Source organism: Trichoderma gamsii (genome assembly GCF_001481775.2).
Source record: "Trichoderma gamsii strain T6085 chromosome Unknown Scaffold_57.2, whole genome shotgun sequence".
In the NCBI taxonomy this organism is placed as follows: domain Eukaryota; kingdom Fungi; phylum Ascomycota; class Sordariomycetes; order Hypocreales; family Hypocreaceae; genus Trichoderma; species Trichoderma gamsii.
This window is the reverse complement of record NW_020171394.1, coordinates 1-22,760: the sequence shown is the minus strand read 5'-3', so window position 1 is coordinate 22,760 and position 22,760 is coordinate 1. Positions and strand designations below refer to the sequence as shown.

General features: G+C 50.1%; 6 protein-coding genes across 6 annotated transcripts; 4 read left to right on the top strand and 2 right to left on the bottom strand.

Annotated features, from left to right (window-relative positions):
- Positions 1 to 875: 875 nt before the first annotated feature.
- Positions 876 to 3,204, bottom strand: TGAM01_v210135 (CAMK/RAD53 protein kinase; the record flags this gene model as incomplete). The annotated part of the gene is made up of 3 exons (XM_018805780.1): positions 876 to 1,321; positions 2,518 to 3,070; positions 3,163 to 3,204. The coding sequence occupies 3 exons, from the start codon at positions 3,202 to 3,204 to the stop codon at positions 876 to 878; spliced, it is 1,041 nt and encodes a 346-aa protein (XP_018660970.1).
- A 1,949-nt stretch (positions 3,205 to 5,153) lies between these two features.
- On the bottom strand, positions 5,154 to 9,418 carry TGAM01_v210134 (hypothetical protein; the record flags this gene model as incomplete). Its single annotated transcript, XM_018805781.1, has 3 exons — positions 5,154 to 6,116; positions 6,173 to 6,754; positions 6,824 to 9,418. 3 exons carry the CDS (start codon positions 9,416 to 9,418, stop codon positions 5,154 to 5,156), a joined length of 4,140 nt encoding a protein of 1,379 aa, XP_018660971.1.
- A 1,304-nt stretch (positions 9,419 to 10,722) lies between these two features.
- On the top strand, positions 10,723 to 11,710 carry TGAM01_v210133 (UMP-CMP kinase; the record flags this gene model as incomplete). Its single annotated transcript, XM_018805782.1, has 2 exons — positions 10,723 to 10,954; positions 11,037 to 11,710. The coding sequence occupies 2 exons, from the start codon at positions 10,723 to 10,725 to the stop codon at positions 11,708 to 11,710; spliced, it is 906 nt and encodes a 301-aa protein (XP_018660972.1).
- Positions 11,711 to 13,016: 1,306 nt separating this feature from the next.
- Positions 13,017 to 15,488, top strand: TGAM01_v210132 (succinate dehydrogenase flavoprotein subunit; the record flags this gene model as incomplete). Its single annotated transcript, XM_018805783.1, has 6 exons — positions 13,017 to 13,061; positions 13,218 to 13,272; positions 13,402 to 13,475; positions 13,566 to 13,894; positions 13,972 to 15,195; positions 15,269 to 15,488. 6 exons carry the CDS (start codon positions 13,017 to 13,019, stop codon positions 15,486 to 15,488), a joined length of 1,947 nt encoding a protein of 648 aa, XP_018660973.1.
- A 1,097-nt stretch (positions 15,489 to 16,585) lies between these two features.
- Positions 16,586 to 20,247, top strand: TGAM01_v210131 (hypothetical protein; the record flags this gene model as incomplete). The annotated part of the gene is made up of 6 exons (XM_024550727.1): positions 16,586 to 16,649; positions 16,709 to 16,842; positions 16,912 to 17,301; positions 17,353 to 17,419; positions 17,507 to 18,872; positions 18,933 to 20,247. The coding sequence occupies 6 exons, from the start codon at positions 16,586 to 16,588 to the stop codon at positions 20,245 to 20,247; spliced, it is 3,336 nt and encodes a 1,111-aa protein (XP_024404516.1).
- Positions 20,248 to 21,421: 1,174 nt separating this feature from the next.
- Positions 21,422 to 22,537, top strand: TGAM01_v210130 (hypothetical protein; the record flags this gene model as incomplete). The annotated part of the gene is made up of 1 exon (XM_018805785.2): positions 21,422 to 22,537. One exon carries the CDS (start codon positions 21,422 to 21,424, stop codon positions 22,535 to 22,537), a length of 1,116 nt encoding a protein of 371 aa, XP_018660975.2.
- Between the last annotated feature and the right edge of the window lie 223 nt (positions 22,538 to 22,760).

Genomic DNA, 22,760 nt, shown 5'->3' with positions numbered 1-22,760 from the left:
TGCGTAGTCTATCACGTGATGTAGCACGTGCGATCAGATTCCCGCCTACCTACAGCAGTTCCTCAACAGTGTATATGGCACTCAGGATATAATCAGATCGAAAGGACACTGAATAGGATGCCGTTTTCGTCTAAAATATATTTATTGTAGATAGATATTTCTGTCACTTTTGCCATGCATCTTCCTCTTGCGTGTCCGGATTTTTATCTCCTTGCTAAGAGTCACGAGTGTTGTCAGGTTGCTGAGTTATCAGAATGAAACTGTCAACTTCAACGTGGAAATACATCTTGACTCATGCTGTTGTTGGGTTTTCCGAGCAATCTGGCTTCAGTTGCCCATGAGCTATTTGAGCCTTCTTGATTTTCGATATCTTTACCTCCAGTCATGAAACGGGGGCTAGGCCTAGCCCTTAATTGCACTGGCATTTGCGACCTACTTGGAACCTATGCAACTCCAATTATAACTAGATTTCGTTATTATAGATAGATACGTTGGCGCCTTGCACACTACTTTCCTTTTTTCTTTTCCTAGCTCGCGAGGCCAGAGAAGGGCCCTTTCCAAGACCCAATAGAGAACAACTGGTCCCCGTTTGCAGACCTCCTTAATCAGTTATGCAGTCCGCGCATATATCCCAACCAAAGAAAAAGAATAAGACACAAACAGTAAAAAGAACAAAAATTGAAACCTCAATATGAGAGTTAAAGCAGAGAGACAAATATTAGCAAAACAATCCATGCCATATGCCCCTTACCAAAATTTCACACCAGCTCGCCATTCTATATGTACAACGCAATACTCCAATGGTTGACTCATACAACCAACTAACGCAGAAAAAGAAGCCTCGTTGTTGCCAACTGAAAAGACTGTCGCCTTATTTATTTGCCGTTTGGCTTGCCATCCGCCTTCTTCGCAGCGATATCGCCCGCGGGATAGATGCTCGTTTCGTCCTCAGCAAAAAGTACTTGATCCCCTTTGCCGCCCATTTCGATAAACTCTTCGGGTGCCCGTTGGTGTGCCGGGCCTGCCTCCTGCGAAGCATTGGCGGCGGCGTGCTTATTCTTCGAAAATACCTTGATGGGAGTTCCGTCATTGCCGCCGTCCAGTCGAGCAGTAATCGATACAGAATTGAGCGATGAGAGAAGTGTTCTCTCTCGGACAGGAGCTCTACGGTTGACTTCCAATCCCTCGATGCCACCAACAAGTCCCCCGGTGCTATCATTTACGGCTGGTGCGCCGGATACAAGCCAAGGATGTTTCAGGCATTGATCAATAGTGTACCTTCGCTCCGGATCCACGATTAACATGGAATCAATCAAATCAACTATGCACATTCACTTTAGCAAAAAAGTATTGCTTTAGAGCAGGTTAGAAGCTGTGATGTACTTACGGGCTGGGTCACCAACTGAGTCCCAGTAGGGCGATGGGTAGTCAAATCGCCCGCTCTTGATTTGTTGGGAGAGTGTAAAGGGGAAATCCCGCGAGAAGAGTTCATCAGAGAACGGAGGGAAGCCACAGAGGCAGATATACAACACAACGCCGAGTGACCAGACGTCAACAGCTTTGGTGTATTTTCGGTGTTTGGTATCAGCCAAGATTTCAGGCGCAACGTAGCTGGGAGTTCCACATAGTGTCGTGGTAAATGATTCTTCTCCGATTATCTTTGCCAGTCCGAAATCGGCCAGCTTAACATGCAAATTCTTGTCCACAACTAAGATGTTCTCTGGCTTGATATCTCGGTGTACAATGTTACGGTCATGCTACAGAAATCAAATGTTAATAACGCTTCAAGTGGCTGCCAAGAGGCCAGCGCTGTGGGCTGCGACATTGTGAGGTAGTGGGGCTTCTTACAAGATATTTGATACCTTGGAATAGCTGGACAAACAGTTTTCTTGTCTCATCTTCACTCAGCTTCTGCTTCATCACTATGAAGTTGAACAACTCGCCCTCGGGAGCGAGTTCGAGAACCAAGTAGACGTGATCGCGCTCAGTAAACGTATCTTTGAGACAGAGGACGTTTGGGTGGCTGACGCCCATCAGGACACCAATTTCTTGCTGAAGGCCCTCCGTCTTGGACTTGTCTTCAGGGCCAGAGTGCTTGGTGAAAATCTTGACAGCATATCGCTTGCCAGTCGCTTTCTCAACGCAGAGATAGACCTCTGCGAAATGACCCTTGCCGAGCTTCTCCATGAGCGTATACTGTTGCTGGAATGTGCTTGTCAGCCGGCTCTGGGGATACCTGAAGACAAATCTTGCTTTGCTGTGTACGGCGATTTCATCTTGGTCTTTCAGTTCGCGACGCTGGTTTCGTCCGACCAGGGCTTCATTAACGTATGTCCCGTTGCTCGACACGTCTTCGACAAATGCTACGGTATCTGTTCCAACAGACTCGGCGAAAATAAGGCAGTGTCGGTTGGAAACGACTCCCTCGCTGACAACCACATCTATCGATACGTCATTGACAATCAGCCATCTCTCTACACAAGGTAGCTAGGATCAGAGTTTTCGAAAGAATCTTACCACACTCGGCATGCCGTCCGATCAGGTAACCACCTGCCGAGACGCCCTTGACTTTCGTCTTTTCATATTCCTCCTCCTCTTTAGCAGGTGCCGATGTGTCATCTTTGTCCTTCTTCTCAGTCTCTGAAGTAGCTTCAATAGCATCACCCACAGGGCATGCGACGCGTTTTTTCAGCACCAGAGGCTTGTCGCCGTACTTGGGGTCAAGGGGGACTAGATAACCCCAGACACCTTCCTTCAGCTCGTCCACAACGTCTTCAGACAGCGCCGGGTGTCGGTCGACGTACTGGCTGAGCGGCTGTGTGTCCTGCGGAGGAGAGGACAGCGCTTGGCTCTCGGGAGCCTTTCTGGGAGTGAGCTCGCCGGCCACGGCTACCGGAGGCGTCGCCGTGTGGTCTTGAGGAAGCTCGCCCGAGCCATCGGTGGCATTGTTTGTGACGGGCGATGGCAGTTGAAGTTCGCGCGACACGGGCGTCTTGTCCGGGTCAGCCTGGGCCAAGCGGTCGGACCTGCGGGGCTTCTTCGTGTCTGTGCCTTCCTCCGGCAGCGAGCCCTGCGAGAGCAATGTTAGCGAGGCTACCAATGGATCGCGAGTGTTTTCGGTTTCGGTCTCCAGCGATGGAGCTCCGTGGCGAGACAACGTACGTGAGGCCGCTTCAATTGGCTCTTTTCGCTTCGGGGCGCCATGGTCCTCCGAGGCGCTGATCGGAGGCCGCGAGTAATTTACTTCGGACAAACCTCAGGTGGGTGCTTACACAGGGATTCGCGAGTGAAAAGAACAGGATGGGCGATGTTGCCTACTGTACCTTACCGTGAATAATAAAACAAAATGAAGGTGGTGGAGGAGGGAGCCTGGTTCGCCGTCACTGGGTCCGCTACAGAGCACACCGCACTGTCAGATCCATACTAGTAGTAGCACTACTACAGGCACAGGTGAGACGCTAAGGTACCTCCCGGGTACATGCTCCCACTTGGTCCGGCGGCAGATACGGAGCGTTTGGAGAGCGGGTGGATGTACTGCTGGTAGATCCTGAACGGCGGGCGAAGAGGCGAGCTTGACGGCTGGGTACTGCTACCCCGGAGTACCCAGCTTATTGCCTGCAGGCAGGTCTGAAGTTAATCGTGTAATGTACCTAAGGTATTGAGCATCCCACGACAGGGTTTGGTAGTAGTCCGGGTACATCGCAGACACGTTTTAACGGTAACACGGCGAGATTAGCTGTAGGTAGCTCCATCACGGGTACCTTCTGGTAGAGAGTAGATTCTCCCTCGTGTCTGCCTTGCTCGACGTGAATTTCTTGTGCGTGCTTTCAGCTTGTGGTGCCATTCCTGGATCTGTCTTATCTCGCCCCTGTTCGTGCACCAACCAGCTGACTTGTATCCAGTCACAGGACAGCAGTATCTGTAGACAATGGTGAATCTGTGACCAGCCTCTAGGTACAGATCCAGTGGTGCTACTCGCCACTTTTACCGCCAACTTCACTACCTCAACTAACAGTACTGCTCTGCATTAGCAACTGCCAACAGCTTCGCGTCTCTAAGCCTCACAAGCAGCGGACCATCGATCGACTGTCCCGTAGCTTCATGTACCTCATACCTACATGCAACGACACCCGACAACTGCCCAGGCCGGCTCTTAACCCAAGAGACTGATGCATCCCCATATCCCGCCACCCAATGCCCGGCACAGACTGCCTTGGGCCCCTCCTGCAGGTGATCCGCCCCCGTAGGCATCCATCGCCCACTTTGCCGGACCGGGGCCGTCACCTGCGCCTGAGCGGCCTCTCATTCGTTCACAGAGGATCAAGAAGCACATGCAATATTGGAGGTACCTGTTGAGTACTTCTCAGATTCGTTAAGAGTGCAGAGCCTCAAGAGAGGTGGATTTCACTCATGACGCTGGAGCACATGCCGTCACCGACGTACCGCCTAGGTCATGCCTTGCCTGGGTATGCGTGAACGTTTGCGAGAGCTTTGACCGCGCCGCGAGCTTCGTAAGAGGGCGCATATCATCAACCAAAGGCAGTACTTGCACAGAGGTTGGGCGTGGAAGAGAATGAACGGAGTCCTGGGTACTCGTTGGTATCGCGACATGGGAACTCTGCTGGATAATAATACCTAAACACACAATGCTTGATGTTGCTATCTAATAACTAAAGAGTGACCATCTCCTAAAGATGCCGTTGATATCGCGACATAGAATCTCTGCTGATAATAATTTCCTAAACACAAAATGCTTGATATTGCTATCTAAATACCTAACTGAAGAGTAACCATCCCCTAACATGCTAAGCTAAGATTACACAACTTCGCTCCCATCTCATAATGTCCACCAATCCCAAAATCCCGGATATGTCGTAAGTATCAAATCATCCCCAATCCATGACCTCGGTATATGCCTACACTCATAAGGGTATCTGATGAGGCCAAATCCCGCCGGGCCACAGTCCATAAAACACTAAAGACAAGGTACAGAAGTAAACATAGAGCAGCTCTCGTCGTAAGATCTCCCATCTCCTGGGCCAACTAAACTCTCCTGTCTCCCAGCCAATTCGATGATTTGTTAATATATTCTCGTCCTCCTTTTCTCTTGTTCTTCCTTTCCGGTTCTCTCACATCCATGCTGATGTCACGACTCATCTCCTGTTGGGCAAAAGACTGTTTCGCCCAAACGGCGCACCTGAAAATGCGGGAACTCCAGAGTTCCAACCTTGGCTTACACTGTTCTTCACAATCAGCGCCGCGGCAGCCGTTGCGGCTTGGCGCTCCTTCTGCCGCTGTCTCTCCTTGAGATAGCCGGTCGCCTCGGGACGCATACGCAAGATTCGTAAGATCATATCATCACTAGCATCGGCTTGCATCTCGCGTCGCTTCGCCTCCTTGGCTTTGCGCATGGTTCCAAGGTTTCGGCTCATCATGATACTCTTGCCGCGTCGAATGGTTCCCATGCTTGCAAACGAGCCCGCACCGCCTAGAGACGCTCCCAAACTACTCGGCACTGCAAGTCTGCTCTGGCTTTGTTGTTGGTTCTGCTGTTGTAAAGCTTGCTGAGCTCGTTGCGCAGATGCTGCAGCCATGCGCTCCGATTCCCGAATGAGATTGTTAGTATCCTCAAAGTAGAAAAAGTTTAGCGAAGCAAGCTCGTGCCACTTAGGCGATTTGAGCACCTCAGCAGGGACTCCAAGTTGCTCGCCCGAGTGCTCATCTTTGGCATTGAAAAACACAAACAGCATCTCCAGCCAGTGATACACAATGTCGAGTTCCAGGCGCGTGAGGGGCTTCTGGGTTGACGGCTTCTCTGACAACGGTGGCACCAAAAGATTTTCTATTGTTATGAGCACATCTTTCCATAACCGGGTCATGACGGCTATCATTGTCGCGTCTGTTAGTGTCGTTTTCATAATGGCGAAATTGTCATCGAAATAGGCAAACAGATTGGTGAGAGCGTTTTCGATCTGCGACTGTGAGGGCGCTGTAGATGGGGGAGCAGCGGAAGTTCGCTTCTTCCAGAGACTCGTGATAGAAGCTCCTACGCCTCCAGATCCTATAAGGCCCCTTAGGGTCTCGAGCGACAGTGTTTCGTTAATTTGAGCAGTAAGCTGGAAGCAAGTTAGCCAACATCAACCATATCACACCGTGCAATAATAAAGCATACCTTATCCGTAATTTTTCGGACCATATCTCGTTCTGTACGTTTCAGATGACGGAAAGCTTTTCCAAAATGGAAGACAATGTCATCGCGCTCTCCTTCCATGCTGACTCTGATTAATAAACGACCCTGGGAGTCCAGATCAAGCCAGAACTCTCGGGGCAGATAGTCGCCAAAGTGATTAGGATCCAACTTTAGCGAGGTTCGTCCGACGTAGTCGTGGTCACCAAACGTATCGTAATCCCATATGGTTGCAATGACGTTGACTGGGCCTTGAACTGTAATGTCGAAAGATTCATCCCATCGGGGGTTCAAGTTCCGATGAATGATACGCGTCTTGTGAAGGCGCTTCTGATACTCGTCGCCAAAAACGACATAGGGATCACTATAACCTGAGGGGTCGCAGGCTTTGAGATCCTCGGCCTCTACCACTTTTATGGTAAAGGTATACTTGCTTGGCTTCCGAGACTTTTTCTTCACGCCGTCTTTCTTCTCTAATAATGCTGCGCACGCTTCCACGTTCATGTTCTTCTCTAGCTTATCAAGCTCTTGCATTGCGTATTCGATATTGTTAAGTTTTACAAAAGACTAGAAACCGCATTTAGTCAGTGTAATGCAAAGAGGACATTTCATTGTATCAGTTGATGTAGCACTTACCTCTGGGAAGAAGTGGAAAGGCTCAGCCTTTTCCTTGTTGTTCCATGCGTCTTTAGCATACTGCATCCACTTCTCCTGGGTGGTTTGGGTTTGTGCAGCCAGCTCTTGAGCAGAAGGACGATCCATTTCCTTTGCGAATTGCTGATCAACGGTCTCACAGTAGCGACCAACGCCAGCGGAGAAGTTTCTTGCCAATGTAGTCATGAATCTGGCATGATGCTCTGCATTACCCCATTCCAGCTTGAAAATTTGGTCCACCGTCTGGTTGAAGAGCATAAACATGTCAATAATGGATACGCTATGCCGCTGTGAGTCCCCAGCTATCTGGTCTGGGCTGTCTGTTCTCACTTGGAACTGATCTTGCTTAATCGCTTGATCCACGAAATCTGCCATTCGAGCCTCGGCCGACTTAAGCCAGCGCCATACAAAATCGACGAGCAGATCTTCAATATTGAAGGCGAAAGGCTCCTTGGGCAGGAACTCTTCGTGGATGTCGCGGATTTCTTTCAGCTCTTTATACAGCTCAAACCCATCTTGAATCTCAAGCTCTTGGCCGCTTTCACTGGCCCCTTGCATAATGATCTGGATGATGGCGCTTGCATCCTGTTCGAATTTGGGAAAAACTTCATAGACCAGGATACTCAAGGGATCTACCCCCATGATAGTTGAGGTCTTTTTGTACCGCTTTCGAATTCGGTCGCATACCTTGGACACAGCTTTGCCAAGTTGTACAACATGAGCAAAATCCCACTCTTCCTTTCGCTCTGGTATCTGTTTTTGCATATTCTCATGGTAGATTTCGGTGGCTTTCTGGGCCAGACGCTCGGATAGAAGCTGTTTGAAATCTTTCATTACTTCAGCCCGAGGGGAAAAGGTTGGGTCTTGGCCAATGTGATTTTCTAGGAGGAACATGACAGGCCCAATATTGGGAGGCTTAGCCTGATAGCAGCCTTCCAAGAGCTCGTAGAGTTCTTGCAATAATGCATCGTGAAGAGTTTGAAGAGTGTGTTGATACGCAGCGAAATCATGCAACGTCCACCGACTGGGGTCAAAGTCGGTCAGGGGGGCGTTATATTGGTGGATATGAGGCGGCTTTTTCAGTTCTTGCGATGGAGATTTGATTATATCAAAAGCAGCATCAAGGTCTTCAGGAGCTATCTCCTTCTCAAGAAACTGATTGGCTACTCCCTCCAGAAGGACAATGAGACGAGAAAATTGCGGTATACGCCACCGTACAGAGAGCTCATTCAGCAGGTCCATAGATTTATGCGACAGAGGCTGGTAGTCATTGTTAGGATCGGCATGCATCTGATCAAACATCATCGCCTGCTGAAGAATTTGCTTGTAAAACGACCTGGGGTTAGAAGGAGTGAATGTGTAAATCGTTTCATCTACGGCTCTGATACTGCTCGATTCCCCAATTGCTAGAGAGCTCAGACTAATAGATGGGTCAAAGGCAAAAGAGGATGCACTTGAATCAGATATGACACGACTAAGGTCGGCATAAGCCTGGTCGTTTTCATACATTGACGTCGGTCGACTTGTCATGGATTGGTCGATGGGGCCAGTTTTGGTTTTTGCCAGCTCTGGCTTGGCCGTTAAAATGTCCATCATCATCTGCGAGAGATGTGTGGCCTCTGACTTCTTCCACTCAGTGAAAGCATCTTCAACGTCGAAATCATGGCTGCTCAGCGTGCCTGGCAGATTAGCATTAAGCCGAGTCTGATATGATTTGAGGTCCTTGAGCGCAGCCTCTTCAGTCCAAACCTGACGTTTTTCGTTGAGTATCTTCTGAGCCTCTGAGAGACCCATGCCGAAGATGCTTGCGACCGTCTGTACCATGGGCATATCCTTGACTTCGTAGCTTAGAGGCACAATCACTTCAATCGTGGTGCCGGTGCCAGCACTGCTGTTGCTAACCAGATCTTGGTCGTTTCTGAGAAGTTTGCTCTCCAGGTCCGTGAGTCTAGACATCAGCTCTGGTCGATCTCGATCATGTCCCTGATCTTTCATGACATTTGCGGCCAACCTTACAAACATGGCAAGGTGGCGGTCTGGAAGTAGCTTCCATGAATCGGATTCATCGTCAGCTCCCTTCCCCTTTTGGGCCGCTTTCGTCGCCGCAGAGTAGAAGATCAGGACCAAAGGCTCAAATTTTCTTTCTTTTTCGATTGTTTTCCGAAACGTCTTTTCTGAAAAGGCTGTATAGGCCTCGGCAAAGCTTCTCTTGACGGCAGCATCGCTGTATCCTGGCAGAGCCTCGCTGCCCCTCAGGACGCCACCTACACGGTCAAGCAGAGCGGTCGCGAAGTTGTGGGGCAGCTTGATGCTCGAAGAGTTTCCCGAAACGAAATCCTGCACGAGCTGTCCCACGCTCGTATGTGCTCGCGCAGGCTGCTTCGGGGCCGGGACATATTGCTTTCGTTTAGCTTTGGGCTGCAGTAAGTAGTGCAGATAGGCGGTACGCAGAGCAAAGCTTCGAGCTTCGTCGGGGTCGACGGGGTGCTGCGGCGCAGATTGTGCCCGCGATCTTCCCATGTCTCTGCTGCTATTATTGATTCCATGCTGAGACTGGTACGACTGACGGGACGCCATTGCGGCGTCTCTCAACAGGCAGAATGATGCCCAAGCCCTCGGTGGCTGCTAAGCCTCATAGCCGGTCTGGATCTAGGGGAGGGGCTCAGCAGGCAGGCAGCGCTGCTAGGGGCAGGTGGCGAGCGAAAGTCGAAGGAGGACAGGCAGGATGGCCTCGTGGTAGGATCTGTGGACGTGGTGTTTTGGCAAACAAGCTTGCTGCTAGTTATGGGATTTATGGTGGTGCGGATGTGTTGCAACTTGAACAGATGGCGGGTGGCTGTGGAGAAAACGTCATCTCCTGATGCTGGTCGGCTCTAGGCGCTTGAAAGGCCCCTGGAACATGGTTCTAAGCGCAGTGAAGTGCAGCGCCACGCATATGCCCCAGCTTGAGCAATCAGGAACACGAGCTTTGTTTGATCAAGGCGCGCTAATGGCATCAAGCACACGCCAGTACGGGCCCAGATGTGATCTGCCACTGATTACCGTAAGACAGCTGTCAGCAATGATATTTCCCCTTACTCGGGTCCTCAGAATTTATTTCTGGGTGTTTTTAAATCTATATACGATCGATCGTATATGCGAGTTCATGTGCTCTTGAAGCAGCCGCAGAACTGGACAGGTACTATTCTTAGTCACTACCCGAGTAGCATAGGCCGAGGACCCGAGGCTGTTCAGCGCACATCAGAAGATGAGGAAACGTTTTACTCTTTGAGACTTTAAGCACAGGCTGTGTTTAATAAAAGACATTCAATACGGCCTTTCATCCTTGAACGAAATCCAAGGTGTCTAATCTATTAAGCATCTGTAACAAGCTGAGCCCTTGACTTTGTATAATCCATATACAGTAAGCGTCGATCACCAGTCCACGCCAATTAAGGGGAGCACGAGACGCTGAACCAAAGCATTACCCCTCTTGCCTCCAACGGCGATCAAATGCCTACAGGTAGTTGTAAAAAACAAGTCATTTCCAACATTATAGACATAACACTGGAAATCAATTTCTCGAATACACTGTTTTCACTTTAATTTTTTGTGGCACACTTCCCTTAGTAGCTTGTTGTAGCATCGTAATTTCCAGAATAATTCGCCAAATTAAAGGTTTATAGTGGGGTATCTCTCGCGGTTTTCTTGCGGCGATTGGCACTCTGTTTAACCCAAGTCTACATCAATCTCATATCCCGTGTTTGCAGCAGCTGCCGGCCATCAGCCCACCAAGACACCCGACCTTTGGACTACGTCAATATTCGACATCGCCTACCTCCTCACGCACACCACCCTCCAGACGACCCCAAGGAGCCAGGAGAGACACAAAAGACGCACCAATGGCCTCTCGCATACCGACCCCGTTGCGCCTTGCTAACCGTACTGCCGTCTCCACACGCGCAGGAGCCTGTTCGTCACCGCTTTGCAAGTCTCGCGTCTTCCGCCAGCAGCGCTTCTATTCTTCCGAGCCCCCTCGCGGCAGTAACAGCCAGATCAAGTTCTGGCCTTTCTTCGCACTCTTTGGATTGGCGTCGGCGGGATACATTCAGCTAGCAAACTCTCGCATCAAGAGTGAGTGACTTTGACGGTTCTGCCTCCTTACTACGGAGTCGAGAACATCCCTTGTGGCTAACGATCGCTTGCCGGCTACCAGAAACAGAAGACATGTCTCCTGCGATCGAAAACCAAGCTCCGGCCGCGGCGCTGCCTGCCCGCGACGCACCGGTGTTCAACCCTGCCGATGTGACCGTCGTTTTTGTCCTCGGTGGTCCCGGCGCTGGAAAGGGTACACAATGCGCCAGGCTCGTTGCTGAACAAGGCTTTACCCATCTCTCTGCCGGCGACTTGCTGCGCGAAGAGCAGGACCGACCCGGGTCTCAATTTGGCCAATTGATCAAGGACTACATCAAGGATGGTCTGATTGTTCCCATGGAGGTTACCATCAAGCTGCTCGAGAACGCCATGACGGCTGCGCTCAACGAAAAGGGTACCACCAAGGGCCGCTTCCTGATCGATGGCTTCCCCCGTAAGATGGATCAAGCCCATAAGTTTGAAGAGGCCGTCTGCCCCGCCAAGGTCGTCTTGTTCTTCGACTGCCCTGAGAAGGTCATGGAGGAACGCCTGTTGGAGCGGGGCAAGACGAGCGGTCGAACAGATGATAACGCCGAGAGCATTCGCAAGCGCTTCCGCACATTTATTGAGACTAGCATGCCTGTCGTCAACTTCTATGAGGGCCAAGGCAAAGTCATCAAAGTTGATGCCACGCCTGCTCCCGCGGATGTCTTTGTGACAACAAACAAGCTTCTTACCGAGAAGCTTGCCTTGTAATCTCAGACGGAGAGTGATTCTACGCCGTATTCAATACGCGAAAAGAGAGGGAGGAGGGTTTTTAGAAACGGTGCTTTGGATTAAAAAGAGCGCATGTGTATTATTTATAGAAGGTATATTACTAGAAGGGAAGATTGGTTTGGTTTGGTAACCTTGCCCCTCCTCCATTGTCACCTGTAACTGTATATGAAAGAGGTTCTCTCTACCAGAGAGTTTTCTCCACTTGAATTCCTTGTCTCTTAGTTAATATTTAGGTAGTATATACTTTCTTCTTCTTCATTAATTCTCTTCTAAGATAACGATTCTTTCACGTTTTAAACCCGTAACGAGGTATAGGGCGACTATGAAGCCTTGGCGATGCGATGTCTACCTAGTGGGGTCGCCTTTCTGGCTAAGAACGAATGTATACGTGTGCCTGTGACGAGTCCTGTCTACAGGGTACGCGTAGCGCCAGCTACATGTGCCTATTCAGTCGATCGGCTGTAGATGATTGCCTGCATCATGTCATGGGTCATCGCAGGAAGGATGAAGCACACGCCACTCTCGATCCCAACGGCCTGCCTAAAATAGGACTGCCTGCTGGGTTCTATGTGTACCTGTGCATCGAGCATCGGTACAGCCTTGCGGTTGAACAAGGCGTCATAGTTTGGGTACCTTGGCAGCAGACGCATGCATTAGGTACGTAGGTACCTATCGATTGCCAGGCTCATGCAAACCCCTAAATTCCAGCCCTGAGATATCTGCTCGTATCGAGCCGGTTTTTTCGAGGCCCTGCCCACGCCACAGCGATTGGCTTTTGCCTACTACTAGTACCTAAAAGAGGTACTGTATTCCCTTGCAAAATTATCTAGACTTTAGTACCTGTCCATAGATTAAAGTCCCCTTATTTAGTGACGTACCTATACTATTCTACAGCAAGAAAAGTAGATTTGATACCTTTACTTCGACTTGTTAATAGCTACTTTTAATTTACTCATTGGTAGTAGTAGTAATACTCTATAAAGGTAATTAAAGCCATTTTGAATGTATGCAAAATAGTGGAGCTACAAGGTATTAAACACAGCTGAGTCCGGGCTGTTCAGAGTTCACCAGCACCCTGACTAATCCCGAGCCCACTACTAATACACAACACCTCATTGGCCCAGATAGCCGAGGACCGACACATGCGCTTCCGAAAGACCCCATCTACGAAAACGTGACATATGCTACCGAATCTCAACCTTGCTGCTACAGTTGAAGGCCATTGCTGCTTCAATTTTTTGCGTGGACGCAGCTTGGTGACCCCGGATCTCTTGCTTCGCTCACAATGGCGTCTTCTATGGCATTGAGGAAGTTGGCCTCTGGCTCTTCGGTACGTGAATTGAATCACGGGAAAAAATTGCAAAGTCGGCATTGCTCTGCGCGCAAATCGGATTGCCGGAGAGGTCATAGCTTGTGATGCAGCAAAGACTCTCTTGATCTGTCTTTTCATAACTTGTACAGCTTGCTAATGTTAGGATTGCTATAGATCTCCCGGCTGGCGCGGACCCAGCTCAGAACCTTTTCTTCTACTCGACCAGCTGGTAGGTCCAAGCAATCCCGAGACCCGCGACGTGCAGTTTACGATCGGAACCAAATCCGGAATCGAGGATTGAGGGCGCAAGAAAAGAGAAAGAAGAATTGGATGTGCTAATGGATCTATTCCAATATAGCTCGTGTCATCGCAAACGGACCGCTGAGAGCAAAGGAAGCCTCTCCCTTTGTCAGCTCCAAATACCCCGTTATTGTACGTTGTCTTCCCTCGTTGGAGAGCTCTTCCGGGCGAGCGGGCCGAGCCCAAAGATCCTGTCAATTGACCTTGAATTACCACTGTTAGGACCATGAGTACGACGCAATTGTTGTGGGAGCTGGCGGAGCTGGTTTGAGATCAACAATGGGTCTCGCCGAAGCTGGCTTCAAGACTGCCTGTATTTCTAAGCTCTTCCCCACACGATCTCACACGGTAGCTGCCCAAGGTGGTATCAATGCTGCTCTTGGAAACATGCACGAGGATGACTGGAGATGGCACATGTACGACACCGTCAAGGGCTCCGACTGGCTGGGTGATCAAGACGCTATCCACTACATGACCCGTGAAGCTCCTGCCTCCATCATTGAGCTTGAACACTACGGCTGCCCCTTTTCTCGAACTGAGGACGGAAAGATGTGAGCCCCCTTTATAATCAGCATTGCTTCTGGTGTTAAACACGGCGTTTACTAAACGCTAATTTTCTATTCTATAGCTACCAGCGAGCTTTTGGTGGTCAATCCCAAAAGTATGGCAAGGGTGGCCAGGCCTACCGATGCTGTGCCGCCGCTGACCGAACCGGACACGCTCTTCTGCACACCCTCTACGGACAGTCTCTCCGATACAATGCCAACTATTTCATCGAGTACTTCGCCATTGACCTGATCATGCAGGACGGCGAGTGCCGTGGTGTGCTTGCCTACAACCAGGAGGACGGCACTCTGCACCGATTCCTTGCTAACAACACTGTTCTGGCCACCGGTGGTTACGGACGTGCCTACTTCAGCTGCACATCTGCCCACACCTGTACCGGTGATGGTATGGCCATGGTTGCCCGAGCTGGTCTGCCTAACCAGGATCTTGAGTTCGTTCAGTTCCACCCCACTGGTATCTACGGCGCTGGCTGCCTGATCACCGAGGGTGCTCGTGGTGAGGGTGGTTACCTGCTCAACGGCGAGGGTGAGCGTTTCATGGAGCGATATGCCCCCACTGCCAAGGATCTTGCCTCTCGAGACGTCGTCTCCCGATCAATGACCATGGAGATTCGTGAGGGCCGCGGTGTCGGTGCTGACAAGGACCACATCTTCCTGCAGCTCAGCCATCTGCCTGCGGAAATTCTCGCCGAGCGACTTCCCGGTATCTCTGAGACCGCTGGTATCTTTGCCGGTGTCGATGTCACCAAGCAGCCCATCCCTGTTCTGCCTACTGTCCACTACAACATGGGCGGTATTCCTACCCGCTACACTGGTGAGGTTCTTACCATTGATGAGAGCGGCCAGGACAAGATTGTCCCTGGTCTGTTCGCTTGTGGTGAGGCTGCTTCAGTGTCTGTCCACGGTGCTAACCGACTGGGCGCCAACTCTCTGCTGGACCTGGTCGTCTTCGGCCGTGCTGTTGCCCACACCATCCGCGACAACTTCAAGCCTGGCGATAAGCTGAAGCCTCTCGCTGCCGACGCCGGTGCTGAGCACATTGAGGTTCTGGACAAGGTCCGAACCTCTGACGGCCCCAAGAGCACCGCAGAGATCCGCCTGGCCATGCAGAAGACTATGCAGACCGAGGTCAGCGTTTTCCGAACCCAGGAGAGTTTGGATGAGGGTGTCCGCAGAATGACCGAGGTCGACCAGACCTTTGACCAAGTTGGTATCAAGGACCGCAGCATGATCTGGAACTCTGATCTTGTTGAGACTCTTGAGCTGCGAAACTTGTTGACTTGCGCGTAAGTGCCCAGCATTGAATCCAGACACTAATAGGATGTAATGGAAAAGACGACTAACCATGAGCTATCATAGTGTCCAAACCGCCACCTCCGCCGCCGCCCGAAAGGAGTCCCGTGGCGCTCACGCCCGCGAGGACTACCCTGACCGTGATGACCAGAACTGGATGAAGCACACTCTCAGCTTCCAGAAGCAGCCCCACGGCAAGGTAGACTTGACATACCGCAAGGTCATTTCCACCACTCTGGACGAGAATGAGTGCAAGCCTGTTCCTCCTTTCAAGCGTGTATACTAAGCAGCAGATTTGCTGGTTGTTGGATTTGAAGCGTACGAATAAGTGTGTGAGATTTTGAGCAACGGAGCAAAAAGGGTCAGGTCGAAGGTAAAAGAAAAAAAATGGAGGGGCTGTTCAATATATCGTCCTCCATGTATACGTGATATAAGGGTTCGTGGGTGCGTGGGAAGGAGAGAATTTACGTGGACACTGCCAATGAGGCTCCAATATCCTGCTTGATACTACTACTACATAGTACTAAAAAAGGAATAAAAAAACATGTACAAGGATACTGCATCTGTCTCGTTGCTGTGACTGGCGCGTTGATCAATTTGGTGGACACATTAAAGGATGATTTTGTACAGGAATGAGTTGCTCTTTGGATAGAAGCCTACCAGGTAGTAGACTAAATGTTCATGTGTATCAATTCTCTGAACTAGAATCACTAGAAAGGATCTGATCCGCAGCCCGCATTCTAGTATCAAGCTTATTTACGCAACAAACAGCAAGGCTGCTTAGAGAAACCAACTTTAATTTCTAAATCTACCTATGCAAAATAGCAAGGTAGGTGTTATCACTACCTACCTACTATGCAAAAGCGGGGACGTCGCAGCTGTTTACCTGGAACAGCCGCCTCCGTTCAAGTGGAGTGCAGCGATGGCTCGGGGCCCTTCCAGGCGGCTCTGGTAGCGCGGTACCTGCACTGAAGCCACATCGCCACACGGCCTCCAGGTCACCAGCTACAAGTGGACACCCCCGTGATGCACAATCAATTGTAGCGGCGCGTGTGACTGTGGAGGGCGTGCGGCTATGCGCCGCGGTCTTCCATTCATCTTCTCTCCAAACTCCATACTGTTAATCACTTCCCCGGCGCTGCTCGCGGATGGCTCATCTTTCTTCTCCCACCTGAACCCCGTCGCAGCTGTCGGCGCCCGCACATCTTTGCTGTAATCACTTATCCCAGCATTCCTTGCCGCCTCTTCGATCGCTTCTGGCCTCCAGATGACGATCCGCCTCCCGCCCCGAGCCCCGCGCCATCTTCCCTTTGCCAGCTCGCACGTTTCCAGTATCGCCATTGACCAACTCCCACCGCTGGCCGCCGCCGAGCTCCTGTCGCCATGGGCAATGTCAGCAGCAGGCCCGACGACGATGCGTCGCTCTACCTCAGGGACCAGAACCGCTGTGCGTCCCAGCTCCTGACCGCATTTGCGACGATGCGATATACTGACCTAGGCCTGCAGTGAGCATCACCTCCATTGTTGTCACGAACCCGCGAAAGCGCACTTCGATTCACATCACTCCCAATGCTTTCCCGGCGACCAGAGTGAGCGCCCAACGACCTCCCGGCGACCATAACCCGATAGAATATGTCCAGGTTAGACCGACAAGGCCTCTCTTTGTTTATCCCGCCTCTTGCGAACGATGCTAATAATGGGCGCTCTAGGACCCGGAATCAAATATTAATGGACCACCCAACTTCCTACTTAAGCTGAGCGGTGACGATGAGCTCATATTTACCTTTGCATTCGTTATTCGCCAGACGCAACAACCCGCGCCCTCAAACTTGCCAATCCCAATCTCTGATGGCCTTATGACGAGGGATACCAACATATCTGGCCTCACCTTTGTTTATGCCTCTTCCTCAAAGGAAGTCGCAAATCTAGTCACCCGAGAATTTCACGCCGATCCCAACTTGCATAAAAATGAGAATGTAGCTCTTGTTGGGGATTATTCGACTGGCGGGGCCGCCGCTGTTTCCTTCGAGTGGACATGGAAATGGAAGGCTCCCAAAAACTATGAGGACAGGGGCGGTGGCTGGAGGAACTGCTGCAGTGTTTGTCGCACACTTCCTTTTCCCTCATGGGCCCGAAGCTAACTTTTCCAGTTTGTCGAGTATGATTCGCGTGCTCACCAACTGCACACTTTAGCTACCTTTTCCTATTGGGTTTCAAGTATGTCGAACCGGCCTTTTTTTTTTTTTTTTTTCTTTTCTCCAAGCGCAAATTACAGCCCTTTCCATTACTGACAAAGCCTGTTAGGTTCATCTACAACACCAACTCAGCCGAGCTCACCGTCAGCGCCCTTTTCTTTGTCGGCCCCTCCCAAGATCCGAATTGCTTCAGCTCAGTCAGTAGACTCTCGATTAGCCGCCGCGGAGATTGACGAGCAACCTCTCTCTCCTATGTTTCACCCTGGAGAGGCCAACGTACCTCCTTTCTCACAGGCTAAGGAGCCGGTAAAGGTTGACGTACAATGCGTTCCCAGACCGGCCGAGGATGTTGCTGTGGCTGAAGACGGTCCCGTCTTCCGCGCCACATTGAAGGCTCTTGAACAGAAGACAGGCAACGTGCGCGCGCAGATGAAGAAAGTACTAAAGAAAGCCGAACAAGTTCATGCAACACAAACTGAGGCCAATGATGCCTTCGTCGCCTTTATAGAAGCGCTGCGCGAGGCGTCGTCTACTAATGCAAATGCTGTTCAGCCCGCGTTGGAGCATTACTTCGACAAGATTGCTCGAGAAATCCTGGCCTATGAACGTCAAAATACTTTGAATCTGCAAAGAATTGTTATTGATCCTATTACAAAACTATATCAGCTTGACATTAAGCAAGCCGAGTCCAAAAAGCGAGATTTCGAGGAAGAGAGCAAAGATTACTACGCTTACGTTTCACGTTATCTTGGTCAGCGTCAAGACTCGGTAAAGGCTAAGAAGCTTGCTGAAAGCGACTCTAAATATCAAAATAAACGGCGAAACTTTGAGCTCAAGCGCTTCGACTATTCGAGTTTCATGCAGGACCTTCATGGTGGCCGCAAAGATCAAGAGGTGCTGTCGCATCTAACGAAATTTGCTGATTCGCAAACGAATGGATTCATGACTGCCGCCAAGAAGATTGAGAATCTCCGCCCACAGCTTGTAGCCTTGACAAACGAAGTTTCAGAAGCCGACAAAGAGTATCAATATCAGCGAAGAGAACGCGAGGAAAAGCGCCGCCAGCTAGAAAAAACAAACCAGCCTTACAATGAGCCAGAGCAGGCCAGTCTCAGCAGTGCCGCCACCATAGTAGCGAGCTCAAATGGCAATCCGGCCCATATTTCTGACACCGAATTGGGGAGGGCAGAAATCATGGGCTCTCAGCTCAAGCCCTCAACATCAGGCGGTGCTGTGCAGTCGTCGGCGACAGCCAGCGTACCTGTCGATCTCTCAAGATCGCCAGGCAGTCTCGGACACGCCTCGGCCATCGGCAGCCCCAGTCAAAGTTCCAAATTCAAGGGTATTCGTGACCTCGAGGAGCAGAATAGTCTACAGACAAACCTATCACAGAGAAAGGAAGGACTCCTCTGGTCACTGAGCCGGCCAGGGGGTCATGTTGACCCTCGCAATCTCAACAAACAAGGATGGCACAAGTAAGTCTTATAAACTAATATCCATCAAATTTATCTTCCTTTACTAAAATTTTAACCCAGGTTCTGGATCGTCTTAGATCAGGGTAAATTATCTGAATACAGCAATTGGAAGCAGAAGTTGGATCTTCACATGGAACCAATTGACCTCCGCATGGCCTCGGTTCGCGAGGCCAGAAATGCTGAGAGGCGATTCTGCTTCGAGGTCATAACGCCCAACTTCAAGCGTGTGTATCAGGCAACATCCGAGGAAGATATGAACAGCTGGATCTTGTCTATCAACAATGCTTTGCAGAGCGCGGTGGAGGGCCGTGCCTACCGAGACCGACAGGCGACATCAAGAGGGTCCGATCACTCCATCAACAGGGAGTTTGGCTCGGTTCTCACCGGCAAAATCCAATCAGTTCACGGCTCGCACAATTCGCATCACTCCAACACAAATAGCGGAGTGCCATTCCGAAGAACCACAGTCGGGGCTCGACCGACTCCAGTACGGACGCCCAGCTCGGGCTATGACGAGCACCCTGACAGGCTATTACAAATGCTAAGGGATAATGACCAAGGAAACTGCTGGTGCGCTGATTGTGGCTCAGGAGCCAAGGTTGAATGGGTGTCAATCAACCTGGGTATTATTCTCTGCATCGAATGCAGTGGTATTCACCGCTCCTTGGGGACGCACATCAGCAAAATACGCTCCCTCACTCTGGACATCAAGTCCTTTACGGTCGATATTGTCGAAATGCTCCTACTTGTCGGAAACCGAGTATCAAACATGATCTGGGAGGCCAAACTTGACCACTCTCAAAAGCTGGCGCCACAAGCAACCCGTGAGCAGCGCCTCAGATACATTACCGCGAAATACGTCGATCGCGCATTCGTTGATCCGATTTCGCCAACCCTTTCGCGATACGCTACAGCGGACGACACCTTGCTGGCTGCGATTAAAAAGAACGAGATCCAGCAAGTACTCTACGCTTTGGCACTAAAGGCAAACCCTAATACTGTGGATAAAATGAGAGGGACTCACGCCGTTTGGCTAGCACTCGCAGCTGCTGACCCAGCTTCACCGTCTTCCGCAGCCGGACAGCCGTCGGCAGAGTCTGATACCAAGCCGGTACCTTTTCCAGTGGCGGAGCTACTTGTTCAAAACGGCGCGGAAATCCCAACGTCGCTCCCTGCATTCCCGCTTGGGCGATACGCGCAGCAGTATATCGAACAGAAGAAGGGCAGGGCTTACACTGTTGGTGGCGATTCGGTACCATCGCTACCTACCACTAGCAGCTCGACCGAAAGGCTACTGCGGGATAAAGAAGTTCGGCTTCAGAAGCGAGTGAGCGCAGGGGGAAGGCTGGCAAAGTCGCCTATCCCGGAAAAATAGGAGCCCAAATTCTGGGATCGATTGGCGGGATTCACGCTATGCTACCACATGTACGAGATGCAATGGCTCGGCAGCTTCAGATGAGCCAGTGGTAACAGTTGTACATGTATATTTGCTATTGGGGAACGGTCACCTTGTTATCAAGGCTTTTTACCAGGAGGTGGAATGAGGCAATGCAATGCGATGCCGTGAATTGGAGGCTGGTCTGGCGTTCTTGGAGCTAATATGTCTTGACGAATGAAAGAAAAGAGCTCCTGCAGGAGAACTTACTCAAGCCGATCTGGATAGGGTCCATATCGGGACCCCCAAACCCTATTGGAGAAATTGCGGCCTATGGGGTCAGAAAGAGTATAATATTGGAAAGGTATTTTTCAGCTGGGTAGTAGGAAAACTAGTGATTAATGATTAATGGATACATGAGATGGGAGGATGTTAATGGCTTTAGCACGAACCACCAGACGGTACAGAGATAGAGAGTAGCCAAGTTACCAGTAGGTTAGATGCTATACGAGTACTCTGATGCTTGCAGCGTTGTCTTCGTGATCCGGTGATGGTACGTGTGAGTCACGATGAATGATAGTGGGTTACTTGCTACGCTGCTGGCTGGGCACTGCAACTCCTGAGTCACTTCATGGAGCAGTCCCCTGGTATGGCTTAAAGTATGTCTCTGCGTACTGGGAACCTATATATGAGAGATGGAGAAAGTAAAAACGCCACAAACTTGACCCTAAAGTCAATTGGAAGTGAAAAGCTTCCATACTCGTTCTATTCAAGGCCAAGTAAAGTCTAAACTTCAGGGTTGATGACAACTTACCCCAGTTTGTCCTTTTAACTGACATGTATTTCAGGGGAAAAATCACCTACCTAATTGCCATTCCAGTTGTAGCTCATAAGACGGCCAGTCTGTATCTAGAGGTACCTATCTAGATGTCATATACACTTGGTATCTAATATCAGGAGTAGCAGATGTAGCAGATGTAGCAGATGTAGCAGATGTAGCAGATGTAGCAGATGTAGCAGATGTAGCAATAGTACTTGTAAGCCACTAGAATGCTGTGTTGTAGAAATGGGTTTTCCTTGGATATTTAAAGCAGCCACCTCGCCGTTTGTTCTGCTTTTCTTTTTCTTTTTTCCTTTCTTTTCAATGAATTCAATACATCTCAAAATTGCTACCATGGAACTAGACCTTCAAAAAATGCTGTCACTTCGAAGCCAGTTTTCGACCACCTCATCAGATGCCGCTCGAGATCATGAAGAAGGCTACCGAAAGATCGGAGCAGGAGCTTGCGGTGCAATCTTTGCGGTTGATGGAGAGCCAGCAGCGTTCAAATTAGCAAAGGCAGACCAGGAGTCCCTGTGGAATGATTTCTGCATGCATAAGCTTATCGCAGAGAACTTTCGCAAGTGGAAGTCTCGCAAATGGACATATGCCGATGTCAAAGTTCCCGAGTGTTACTACTTCGTGCCGAAAGACGAACATCTCTACTTCGACAAGAATCCCAGCCTGGTGGAAGCCGCCAAAGACACATGCAACCTGCCAACAAGTATTCTCGTTTCCGAGCGAATTCTGCCACTCCCAAAGCCTACCCGCGACCTGCTCATCGAGAAGTACTGTCCGCCCCAAGTCAAGCAAACGGCTCTCAACGATGTCGCGAATAAAGATTGTCTAGTGCGACCATATCTCGGGTCATTGAAGGGCAGACAGGGACGATTCTTTTCGCTCAGAAATTTCAAGATGCATCTGGAACAAATGGCAGAGCTTCAGCTAGATATCAAGGAGCTGGCTGGCAAAATGGCCACTGCTATGGCGCTCATGCACTGGGCTGCGAAAACCGATGCTCGCGATATTGAATTTGTTTTAGGCAGCTCATCTCTGAAAGCTCAGGTCAAGATGAGTGCTGAACATTATCTCAATCTTCCAGGACCTGTTTACACTGGGCCTCCATCACGCGTGCTTGGGGATTTTTTCATTTGCATCACAGATCTCTGGCTCCTAGATTTCAACCAGGTACGACAAATATCTATGGATGAAGCCGGTGTTGCCATGGCGATTGAAGCCATCAAACTGAATGATCCATATATTCCGAAGCCTCTCCAAGGATCGGAGATTGAAAAGCAGGCATGGGATGAGTTTGTCAAGCAGTATCTTGTTTCAGCCCATGATATCTTACGAGAGGAGCCAAACTACATGGAACTATCGGATCTGCCCGCCATGTTCATCAACGGAGTGATTGAGGTTGAGAGAAAAAAGCAGGAAAAACGAGATTGTGTCGCGGAGGATAAGGAGTAAAGCAACTTTAGCTGTAATTGATTAACATAATATATTTGATTCAAGGCAAGAATCGATCTCACAGCAATGGCTTAAGAATGTGATATGATCCAGGCACTGCTACTTCTGCTACTTCTGCTACTTCTGCTACTTCTGCTACTTCTGCTACTTCTGCTACTTCTGCTACTTCTGCTACTTCTGCTACTTCTGCTACTTCTGCTACTTCTGCTACTTCTGCTACTTC